Source organism: Aplidium turbinatum, chromosome 14 (assembly GCF_918807975.1).
Source record: "Aplidium turbinatum chromosome 14, kaAplTurb1.1, whole genome shotgun sequence".
In the NCBI taxonomy this organism is placed as follows: Eukaryota; Metazoa; Chordata; class Ascidiacea; order Aplousobranchia; family Polyclinidae; genus Aplidium; species Aplidium turbinatum.
Genome location: NC_137485.1, coordinates 20,544,576 through 20,557,306, shown reverse-complemented (window position 1 = coordinate 20,557,306; position 12,731 = coordinate 20,544,576). Strand labels below are relative to the sequence as shown.

General features: G+C 40.8%; 1 protein-coding gene across 1 annotated transcript in view; it reads left to right on the top strand.

The window, feature by feature from the left end:
• LOC145782722 (calcium-activated potassium channel subunit alpha-1-like) overlaps positions 1-12,230 on the top strand; it is a 50,032-nt gene extending 37,802 nt beyond the window's left edge. The window contains exons 21-28 of the mRNA XM_082594478.1: positions 651-875; positions 3,013-3,205; positions 4,214-4,300; positions 5,277-5,407; positions 8,206-8,400; positions 8,788-8,861; positions 9,306-9,458; positions 10,404-12,230. Of these exons, the coding sequence (XP_082450604.1) occupies positions 651-875; positions 3,013-3,205; positions 4,214-4,300; positions 5,277-5,407; positions 8,206-8,400; positions 8,788-8,861; positions 9,306-9,458; positions 10,404-10,806 (1,461 nt within the window). The 3' untranslated portion in view covers positions 10,807-12,230. The remainder of the gene's footprint in view (positions 1-650; positions 876-3,012; positions 3,206-4,213; positions 4,301-5,276; positions 5,408-8,205; positions 8,401-8,787; positions 8,862-9,305; positions 9,459-10,403) is intronic.
• Positions 12,231-12,731: the final 501 nt, after the last annotated feature.

Sequence of the window (12,731 nt, the reverse complement as noted above, 5' to 3'; positions counted from 1 at the left end):
GAAGCCTGGATATTCACTTCATGCTCATTGTTAATTAATTCAACTACCCATAGGCTATACTTGCTTTACACCTAGCCTCCCGCAAAGGTTTTGTTAAGTAAAACACCTTATTGGTAACTTTTCAACTGTCTTTCCTAACAAGGATTCTTTAAATATGCTCTACAATAAATAACTTTTGCTGACTGTCTTCTGTAGCTGACTGTATTAGCTGCACTACAAAACTTTGCGCAATTTTAAAAAGAAACGGTGTTTTAACACGGTATCAACTACCGCTCTTCTAGTGTCGTGAGAATATGGCAATCGCTGTGAGCCTTCGTGTTCTTTTCTTTAGATATCCCTGCTTTTGCCACACAACTATGCCTTTTTAAGTAACCTACACGTATTTTAACGTGCTACAAACTATCGCCCTGGTAAGTTTCTTGCAAATAAGCCAATCGCTGTGAGCCTTCGTGTTCTCTTTAGATATCCCTGGGTTTCTATTGCGATAACTTCAGTTGACATGTCCGGCTTGTCCGCCTTTTATGGAAAACAGCTAAGTGAGATTTGATCTCTGGTTCGTTTCACTTCTCGACAATCGCAAGGTACTGAAAGTTTAAAGCTAGGCTGATGACTACACAGCTTCACATGTTTCTTTAAACGCTTCCTTGCAGAGTCGTGATCGTGTCCCGACCACCGTTCTCAACGGTCACATCGTTCTGTGCATATTTGGAGACGGGAAAAGTCCTTTACTCGGGTTGCGCAACTTCGTCATGCCTCTGCGCGCTTCAAACTTTCACTACCACGAACTCAAGCAGATCATTCTTCTCGGTGACATCGAGTTCATCCATCGCGAGTGGGAAACTGTTTGCAACTTCCCTAAAATTTCCATCTTACCGGTAAGTATGTTGCGATATCCGGTAAAGCATTGCCTCATACGGTTGGGTTTCCAACCCAGAGCATCAATTTTACTGCAGTCGGTCACAACTTGGAATATTTTTATGGCCTAAAAAGACAAACAGTGTGTTTTTACTTTCACCCAAATTTATAAAAGTTTTTTAAGTTGTTTGTCTGAAATACTGCAAGGAATCGTAGATCAAAACAGACTTAGCTGTATTGAACTTAGTCAAAACGTGTTTGTAGCTGAGCATCCACATGTTAATGTTGTATTGCAATAAGTACGACACTTTCTACAGATGATGTAGCAATGAATAATGATGTCAAACAACGGGCACGTTGATAAAAAGTCATACTTCATATGCTTTACCTTACTTGTGGTAAGATATCTGCGTTTGAATAATCCTCATGGGTTATTTGACTGACAAATTATCAAATTTAACGCATGCGCCAGAAGTTTGAACTGCAACTACAAAGGTAACCACGCTTCAATATTCCGCTGTTTAGCGAGCACGAAGTCAAGTTATGACGGAATTATATACACATCTAAGGGAAGCTCTTTCATTGCTACGGATTTCATTACTTTGACACAAAATACGACTTTCAAAGGCAAAGTAATGATCTGAGACATATTCTAAATTGGCTGTCGAGGCAAGCTTGTTATCAAAGCGGTTTCAATTTATACCACGCTTGTACCACTGTAGCAATAAAAATGCCTTTGACTCAACGACGTTTTCAACAAGTAGCTCAAGCACTTATTGTCTGCTTAGGAAGCATTGCAAAAACTACGACAATGTATTTCTGCCAAATTTTAGCGGCTAAGTTCTGAGTCCCTTTTTTAACCATTCTGAGTCACTTTTGCTCTGTCACGTCAGGTTTTCTTAACTGCAGGTTAATCTTGATTACAGTCCAAGGTAGAGTGAAGGAACTGGCCCAGGGGTAAGGACAGGCAATTGAAGTTAGGTTTGCTTACTGGGGAAGATTTATTGTTTGGTTAGAACAAAATTTCCAAGATAGCTGTGACGTAACAAAGAGACAAAGAATTGGAGGCGAAAGCATCATATCTTTCCACCCAGCGTGTTGCAGATATTTTTACGTTCAGTTTAACGTTGTAGGTTGGAGAAACTCTGTTGGGGTCCAACGTTGTTTCAGTTCCGTTGCTGCTAGAAGGTTCATCAGAAGCATTCAATAAGTGACTGTTATAATTCCACATGAGAGCGTTGTTGAATGAGGCATCAGAATCGTCAAATCTGCTTTGTACAGAAGAAGCGAAGTGTAACTTAAAGTTATGTGACGTTATTTCTTTAACTTCATTGCGCCTTAAACTTCTTAAAGTTACATAGCTCACTTTCGTTTATCCCGTTTCATCATAGGAAGTTGAATGTAGACCTCAGCCACTGAACCCAATATCGCATATTGGTGGAAAAGAAAATGGTGCCATATCTTAGCCTACGTATGGATTTAAACGTCATGTCTCAATATCTTAACGACTTGAAATTCCAAGTTAAAAGTATGAGTGCAACTAATATAAGATTCCATGAAGACATTCTTGGATATTGTGACTGGACATGATTGATAAAGCCCTCTGTTGCCCCTGCTAGCTCCATCGTGATGTTGCCTCTATCTAAGCTTATAATCAACGCCCATATTTCTCATATTATCCAGAACATCTGTTGCAATGGCAATTCTGTTAAAATCTGCCACTGTCTTTGAACGATCTGCAAAAATGCTCACAAATTAATTTACCTAATGATCGGTGTTCATTTCGCCTTACGAAGACATTCCGTCCACTCGTTATCTTGACTTTTGTGTCAAGGTAGTGGTGCACCCCTCTCACTTTGGCACTCTTTATTACAGCAATTCGTTGTTTATTGAAGCAGCTGGCAACCCTCATCACGCGCATCACTTCCTATTCATGATGCAACGCGCCTGGAATAGACGAAAAACGTTATGGCACAATTTGCAGCAAAAAATCACGTTGACCGCTGTTATTTTATTTATTTAGTTGTAGTACGTCGTTGCACAAGTCGTAATCTGAATAATTAATCAAAGAACTGCAACATGATTTTAGTTAGAAAGCCTGATACTTGCAATTACATTGATTTTTCTATGCTTTTGAACATTAGAATTTCATTTCAGGGTTCCCCTTTAAGTAGAGCAGATCTACGCTCAGTCAACGTCAATTTATGTGATATGTGCGTCATTCTGTCGGCCAACCAAAACGCCATAGAAGATCCGTCATTACAGGACAAGGAATCCATCTTAGCTTCTCTCAACATCAAGTCGATGCATTTTGATGACAGCATCAGTATGTTACAGGCGCAATCTCACGGTGAGATCGATGGTCACTTGCCTTTGGTTTGATGTTAAAACTGGGGCTGTGGAGACGTTTTCTTGTTGATTGTATTGCGCTCTAAGAAATTTTCTAGAAATTGGAAGTGTTTGTTCTTATCAGTTTTTGTAAAAAAGTTGCCGTTTCGATTTCGATTACAACTCAAGTGGAAATAAAAATAAATAAAAAAGGACAAAAATTAAAAAAAAAATCTGGCAATATTGAAGTAGTCGACCATTTATAAATATCAGAGTCGTCTATTTTTCTCCCGACTTCACAGCCCTGGTTGAAACTGCAATGCGCCGGATTATTCTCGATTTGTAATTTCAATGGTCGACGGCTTCACTTAACTTCTTGCTTTCTCTATCACCGCGCATTTCCGATTATTGCTTTGTTATTCTTTGTTGTGTGCACTCTAGAGTGATATCGAACACGAATCTCTGTAATTGCCCAATTTGAAATCGCGATGAACATTCGGTAGTGTATCTGGCCGTCACAGTTGTTGTTGAGATCCATTGTTGATGGACATTGTCCAGCCAATTGTCATCATCACTGCCATGAATATCGGAGGAACTTCCAGGGCCAAATGAAGCCAAAGCTGAGTTATTCTCGTGGTGCAGTTTTAAAACAGTCAGTCCGCCCCGATAGCTCAATTGGTTAGCGCGTCACTTCTGGAACGAAGAAAATTCAAGATCAAGCGGCGCTGGTTCGACTCTCGGGGTGTGCGCTTGAGCAACGCACGTTAAGGGCTGCTCTCCATGCAGCGGCATCTAATGGATGGAATAGTTCCCCGGTAACAAGACTTCAACAATCGGAAACTTCACTCTGTCAATCTCGGTGACCGGGCCTGCGTCAGTGATTCAAAGCCTCTACAAGTATGCGAAACTGCCAGGATTAAGCTCTGCAAGAAGCTTTCCCAGTCCGAGGATAAAGATTCAAGCGATCAATCAATCAATCAAAAGTAATGTGAGTGTATTTATAAAACAGAAAGTTTCTCATTCTTTTTAGGTTTTCCTCCATACGGGAATCCTGACTCCCAGTCCTCATCGAAAGGCACCATGGACGGGGTCAATATCCCGATGATAACAGAACTGAGTGAGTTTGGATTTTCATGGACTATTAAAACATGACGCCTAGGGTCCGACCAAAGATCACGTGACACAATGTTGCTGGTCACATTGCAGGGCGTTGAACTTGCGGCAATTTTTGTGGCTTAAGTTCAGGTTGATATGCAGTACATATGGCAGATTCAAGTTTTGACCCATGCTTTTACTTCCAAGTTATCCCAAACTTGAAGATCATGTCACGGAAAATATAAGATTTTCCCAATTATCATTGATGTACGGTAACGCAATAACGTATCAAAGTAATTATTTATTGGTAGTAATATTTTCCAACTCTTTCTTATAAAGCTTTGGTAGAGAGTTTGCTTTGTTGAACCATAGAAAAATAAAACATAGTAACTTTAGCGGGTTTAGCATACTTTATTTCACACAAAATATAACATAATTAAAATAAAATAAACTCAAACGTTTTCGACACGTACGTGTGTCCTCATCATTCGATTTTGTTATTTCCATGTTAAAAATGTCTAAAATGCCACAAAAATGCAGTGTTTTAGTTTTTTGGTTACCAAGTTTTACGTAGCTGAACACTCTTCAAAGATTTTGCTTTATTTGATTCAAAGCAGATTGTTTTACATTGAATTGCATCACTGATTAGGCAACCTAAGGTGCCACAACAGCTGAAACAACAGACGTGTTGGCTTTCAAGTCGCGCCACTTGTACTCATGCAGAACAACACTTTCTGCATATACTCGGCAACGAAGACAGCACGAGAGCATAGAAAATCGTTAATTGTAAAGGAGAGTGGAAAGTCTGCGTTCGATCTCCACTCGAATCGCTTATTGTGTAGCCAAAAATTAAATTGGTTCGCGTTAATTTTATAATAATGTGTAGACTGTAGAATGTAGAAATACATTTTTTTAGAATTTAAACTGGGTAACTTTTCAGACCTCATTAGTTCGGTTGTTATTTCTTCCCAGTATTGACGGTTTTTATTGATCTTCAGTAAACGACACAAACGTTCAGTTCCTGGACCAGGACGACGACGACGACCCCAACACTGAGCTGTACCTCACCCAACCTTTCGCTTGTGGCACGGCATTCGCTGTCAGCGTGCTGGATTCGCTCGTTAGTGCGGTAAGCTATGACCGGTTGCCATTGTTGCTTTCATTACCAAGATGTCGGCTACACAGCTGCGAGCCTTGGTACGACGCTTGAAACGGCGCTGGTTCCACACCCCTCAAAAGTATGCGACAGTGTCTCTGGCAGGACACTTAAAGGCATACTTGAAGGTGGACACTGGACACGAAGATTGGCTTCCTTGCCTTCCCGTCCACTTAATCTAAATCCTCAGCTACCGGGTGTAAGCCTGGCACGACTAAAAAAATAGTAAGATTTTTAGATTGCTGGTCTCTGTACCGAAGACAACGTGTGTGGTGTATTTATTTAGGACAGGGGTGTGCAACGTGCGGCCCGCGGGCCAAATGCGGCCCGCGAAGAAAAATTGTGCGGCCCGTGAAGATGTGCCAATTTTGAATTGTATGCGGCCCACGAAACGTGTTTATAATTTAGTTTAGTCTGGTACGTGTGAACAATTCATTGTGAAGTGGATTATTATAGACTTCGCACCTTCTGTTAACCATCTTAGAAGTCTCCCACCAGCCACCGCTAATCCGATTGTATTTAATTATTTGGAACGTCAGTAGATCAGAGGCACAGAATTGCACAGGAAACAGCTCAAACTATAAAACCGTATTCTGACGGTAATTTTGTGAAGCAGTGTCTTATCGATGTCGCAGAAGAAATGTGCCCTAAATTGAAGAGTGAGCGAGAAAATAAGTCTGTCACGGTGGATGATAGCGAGGCGTATCGATGATCTTGCTTGTGATATTAGTGACACTCTCAGGGATAAGGTGAAGAACTTTGTTTCATGAAATATTCCGATCGATGAAAGTACGGACCAAAAGGACACAACACAGTTGGCCATATTTGTAGAAGGAGTGGACAAAGACTTGAACGAAACGGAAGAGCTTCTGTCACTACAGTCAATGAAGAGCACGACAACTGGGGCTGACATCTTTCCTGAATTGATTAATGCTTTTGACAAGTTCGAACTGGACTTGTCCAGTTTTTGCTGAATCGCAACTGATGGTGCTCGATCCATGTTCGGAACTGGCATTGGATTTATAGGTCTCTTGAAGTCTGCCTTGAGGGAGAGAAAAATCGATGATGACATAGCAATTTTTCATTTTATCATTCACCAGCAAAACCTGTGCGCAAATCCTTGAAGTTCAAACACGTCTTGATCCCGGTTATTAAGGCAGTAAATTTCATTCCAGCACGAGGGCTCAACCATTGTCAGTTTCAAAAGTTTCTGGATGATTTCAACAGGGCACATAAAGATCTACTGTACTTTTCCTAGGTGCGTTGATTAAGCAAGGGCTGCATGTTGCGAAGATATTACGAATTGCGGAAAGAAGTCGTGAATTTTTGAAACTAAAAGGGCACCCAATAACTGAAATGGAAGACAAAAGTTGGATATGCGATCTAGTTTTCTTGGTTGATTTAACTACGCACCTGAATGATCTCAATACAAGACTACAGAGAAAAAATTATTATTACGTTTGGAAGGAGATAACCCCTAATAATGCCATAAGAATAACATGAATAACAAAAAAACTACTTTTTTGTGCCTGCAACTACTAAAAAGCATATGTTAAATAAACGTGCGGCCGCGATTTCACCCAAATATTTATACCTGGCCCTCCTGTAATAAAGGTTGCACATCCCTGATTTAGGACTTTAGGTAGTGTACTTATTTGGTTTATTTGTGTTTAATTTGCCTTGATTGCTTGCTCTAACTATCAGTGGTGGGCATCCGCTACTCGTGCTAAAGTAGCTCGCGCTACCGTTACTTCTTCCGCTACTTTTGCCTTAACTTAGACTGACTTTGTGACGTTGAAATGACCTTGAAAACGAATGATTGGTTTGGTTTTGAATCTTTATCCTCGGACTGACAAAGCCTTGATTGGTTATTCCTGGTAGTTTCGCATACTTGCAGAGGCTATTGACGCAGGGCCGGTTACCGAGATTGGCAGAGTGAAGTTTCCCGATTGTTGAAGTGTTTGTTGCCGGGGAATTATTTCATTCACTAGGTGCCGCTGAATGGAGAGCAGTCTTGAAATGAGTTGCTCAAGCGCACACCCCGAGAGTCGAACCAGCGCCGCTTGATCTTGAAGCTTTTTCGATCACGAAGTCACGCGCTAACCAACTGAGCTATCCGGGCGGACGGATATCATTCGTTTACACTGTCATTTCAACGTCGTTATACTGTAGAAAACACGTTTTAGGTGAAAATTATTGTTACGCATCTTTCAAAAACACAAACGCTTTAAAATGGGACCCGCTAAGTCCTGCACGTGTTTTCCAACAGAGAAGAATGTCTCCACCGCAGCACTGAAAGCAATAGCGAATGTTGTTTAATGAACAAACGTTGTAAATCGGCACTAGGAAAGCTCAAGGACTTGCTTCCGTCTGAAAGAACAGCCTCCACAATTGACTTTTCTTTTCGTACCGACGTTTCATGCGATACAGCACACCATAGCATTCATCCTCGGAGTCGTGACTGGTGTTTGTGTCACTCTTGCCGGTATCAACGTGACGTGGTATCAAGATTTCCCGCAATAGTCGAATGATTACTGCTTTGATTTTTTCATGCATTGTTTCCACAAAAAATTTCCAAAAACGAGTTACTTCTTTCACTTTAAATTGGAAAGTAGCGGGTAGCGAAAAAAAGTAGCCCCACTGCTGCAGCCGCTACTCCAACAAATATATAGCGGGGCTACAAAAGTAGCGCGCTACTGCCAACTTCTGCTCACTGTCCTTTGTTGCAGTTGCTCATTACTTGTGATGTTTAATTGATATCCTCCATTCAGGCTTACTTCAATAGCAACACACTGACGTTGATTCGCACCCTCATAACTGGCGGCGCTACCCCCGAGTTGGAAGCAATTCTAGCGGAGGGTAACACTCTTCGTGGGGGCTACAGCAATGTTGAAACACTCTCCAACAGAGACAGATGCAGGGTTGCTCAACTTGCACTATTTGATGGTCCGTTTGCTGAAATTGGGGTGAGTAGTTGATAATTCAATTTGGTTGGTTTTGAATCTTTATCCTCGGACTGACAAAGCCTTGATAGATTATTCCTGGTAGTGTCGCATACTTGTAAAGGCTCTTGGCGCATGTCCGGTTGCCGAGATTGGCCGAGTAAAGTTTCCGATTGTTAAAGTGTTTTTGCCTGGAATTATTCCATTCATTAGATGCCGCTGAATGGAGAGCAGCCCTGGAATGCGTTGCTCAAACACACACCCCGAGAGTCGAACCAGCGCCCTGTGATCCTAAGTCAAGCGCGTAACCACTGAGCTAACGGGGCGAAATTGACGTTTTGGTATGTGCTGTCAATCGCGTGCATAATGCAACGCGTTGGTCGAGTCTAAATTATTATTTTATGTAAACAGAAAGGTGGATATTATGGGGAACTGTTTGTTGAAGCGTTGAAGACTTACAACCTTTTGTGTTTTGGGATATATCGGTGAGTGATGTGCTACAGGACAATTTTATACGGAACAAACGTTGTGTGAGCGATGAACCTTGAGAGATTACTCAACTTATTAACTGGTTTTGAAGTGAGAATATTGTCACAAGCCGCGTCGCTTTTGTCTTATCACCATAGACCGTTGATCCATGTTAACTCGAGTCGGACCGAATCTTGCCAAAAAAAACTTAAACATTCTCAAAGTAAAAATAATTTATTCGTGAGCAGCAGCAGCTGTCGAAAGTTTGTTTAGTGTTTGTTTGTTCTGTGGCTGTACCAGTTGCAGATATTAACTACTATTCAGGCACGTTTTTAAATTTCATGGCTTTTCCGCCTGTTCATTGACATCCTGGTACATCACTTGTTGTAGTTGGTGGAACTGTATTTTTTGTTTCGGGCATGTTATTGACGAAAATACAATGACACAACAAATCGATGCAGGTTTCGAGACGTCAATGATCAGCTTGCGACCCCAACATCGAAGCGCTACGTGATATCAAGCCCCCCTGATAAATTCGTTCTCGTGTCATCCGATCTCATTTTCTGTCTCATGCAATTCGACTACTGCGCCGGAAGCGCATCATCAGGACAGAGGTAAGTTTATCTGGCAATTTTCGCATGGTAATAATGGAAACAGAGCAGTCACAATAACCACTCGTTTTTATCCTATTTTGATTGTCTATATGCTTAAGGACGTATGTTTCAATTACGTCTTTATTCAATTATTAACTTTGGACAGTAACTTGAAATTTGTTGTAAGTAGTTTTGTAAACATATTCCTACACTAAGGTGAACTGGAAGATGCCACCGCATGAATCATGCTTGATTTCACGATTGCAACCTTGTGGAATATTAATAAAAGCATTTTTAACATTGCATGTTCATCTTACTCTTTTCCATATTTTTCCTCGTGAATTCATGCATCGGCTTCTGCTTTTTATTTACATCATTCCTTTCTCATAGTTTTTCCTCAAGATTCAGGGTCCAGAGATGTGCTCAAGGGAGTGACATGGAATCGTCTTTGCTTCTCCACATAAAATCTTCAATTGAGAAATCTAGCAAAGAATCAGACTCAGCATCTCAGTCCTCTCTTGACGCCCCATCTCTCGTCCCGGCTCATCTGTCGCGTCAGCGCCGAAAATCTCAAATGAAATCCAGCGGGGGGCGACCTACACAAAAAAATGTTCATCCATTTATGAAGTCTTCGAGTCTCCAAGAGTCCTTGCAACTTTACCCGGATTCTCCTCACCTTCCACCAGATGCATCAAGTAGTAAATTTTCATCTCACGAGAAAAGAAACTAGCTGGTGTCAGAGTTTGTTATTGACTTTTGTTTCTCTTTTTAATCTTCATTTACTTGCGTCTCTTTTTTGTCACCGTTTTGTTTCGTCATTCATCAGATCTGTCTCTTTTCTCATCGTCACGTCATTCATGTCCTTTGTCTTATTTTTTATGTGAATACTCCACTTTCATGTTAAATTGTTGTTTCACCACGAAGTCTTTTGCATGTTCATTTTGAAACCTCTTTTATGTTTGCCAGGAAAGGGTCGAGCTCCTCCTGGGGAGGATCAAAAGCTCCCGATCTTCCACCTCTTCGGATGATGGATGAAATATTTCCTCCTCAATATGCCAGTATATTATCGTCTGCAACACCAGCAACCACTCAGCAGCAAGGAAGAGGCAGAAGATCTGCAAAATCTTCCACTTCCTCTGCTGGTACTGCTCCAAACAATTTGCGGCAACCTGGTCGCTCGAGCCTATCCTCTCATCGGAGATCCCACTCCCCGAGATTGGCGGAGGACAAGATCTGTCACATCTTGGATCCACTGGAACTAAATAACAAACATGACGGTGTAACAACACCAGGAAGTCATCCCAACAACAATCCTAGAGAGCGGAAACACAGCGCAAGAACAAATAAGTACGACCTCGCAGTAGCCTGATCGTTTCTTCAAACTGCTCATCTCAACTGTTCTATCGTTTCATTGTCGACCCTGACGCTGAAGTGACAAAACAAGTTGCGATTTTAATGCAGTGACAACAAGCGTTCAACACCTTCGCACCACACGCATTTTCTTTCATAGCTTTGTGTGTTTCCTCGAAAATAGACGACCTTGTTGTATTGATAGTACGCAAGTTCACTTCTTGGTAGAGAGTGGATGATGGCATGTTGCACTTAGTTGAACGCACGAAATGTTGGCTTCTTTGGCACGATATTGTGTGATCGTTTTGTCACCTTCAAGTCGTAGAAACTAAGAGATTTTGTACCAAGGCGAGGAAAGTGCTGGGTTTTTTTCAGCCGTTGGGCTCTGCAGCTTTGTGAATATAATTGACAGCAAATTGAATCTCTTAAATAATATCCATGTGTTGAATAGCGAATACTTCTCTGAACGTGATATTAGACGGATTTAAATATTTAGAGATGTACCGATGCCACTATTTTGGCCGATACCGATATCACTTTTTTAGGCCGATACTGATACCGATATTTTGGCCGATACTTTGGTGTTACAAAAAGAAGCAATTTTGGTATTTGCAAGGAATTATATAGAATTCGAAGTTTTACCTTATTTGCATAAAACTATTAAGAAAGCTTTCAATTGGCATAATTTATTAAAGATTTAAGAATCCAATCTCAACCGCATTGTTGTGTCATAACTCATAATAGTAGGTTTTAGTAATTAATGAAAGTCCACCGTAATTGAGGACTGAGGTATAAGGGAAGAAACATTACACCATAATTGGTGTTTCTGAAAAATTCATAAAGTGTTCGCGCAAACTCTCCAAATAAGCTATCATAATTGATAATAAGATGTAAAATGTAAACCAAGTGATTTGTGTAGTCGTACAAAAACTATTCGACAAGTAATGTGCAACCTAAGGGCGCTTGTCGTTTAGTTGAAAAGCTTTTGCCAGGCCAAGACTACACAGGTAGCAAAAATGTATAATTTTGCATCGTTTTTACGTTGCTAAACGTATAAAAAAAAACATGTAACTTGGTTGTTTTTAGTAAGCTGGTTCTATCAGTTTGTGATTTAATTTCCACCTTTCGTTGTAATAAACTCACCAAGCTTAAACAATGTCATGGCAGAATAAGTAGGCTCAAAATGAAAGCAATGGGACTACGAATCCTCACTAAACTAATCAATAAATGGTCTTGTTGCGCCTAAGATGAGAACCTCATTGTGAAGAAAGGAGCGTTCCTCCCGGCAATCAGCCCAAGGTTGAGCACACACTAGTACAGCGAGCTGTTGCGATTCGCTAACCACAACGGTGTAGCTTCCACACCAGCCATTTCAATTCTTGTCGATGTCAATTCTTGCTACAAAACGGCTGCCGAGAAACGTATAGTTGATTGGATGGTCAAAATGGCTAGCGTGGAAGCTACACCGTTATGGTTAGCGAATCGCAACAGCTCGCTGTACTAGTGAGTGCTCAACCTTGTGCTGATAGCCGGGAAGAACGCTCCTTTCTTCACAATGAGGTTTTCATCTTAGGCGCAGCAAGACCATTTATTGATTAGTTTAGTGAGGATTCGTAGTCCCATTGCTTTCATTTTGAGCCTACTTATTCTGCCATGACATTGTTTAAGCTTGGTGAGTTTATTACAACGAAAGGTGGAAATTAAATCACAAACTGATAGAACCAGCTTACTAAAAACAACCAAGTTACATGGTTTTTTTAAACGGTTAGCAACGTAAAAACGATGCAAAATTATACATTTTTGCTACCTGGGTAGTCTTGGCCTGGGTTTATCCTCTGCTGAGAGTAAAAAAGAAACACAAATGATAAACTTGAATTTCCACCCAACATTTTCTATTTCTGTTTGAACTACATGTACTTTAAAAGGTCGTCAATATTACTGCAT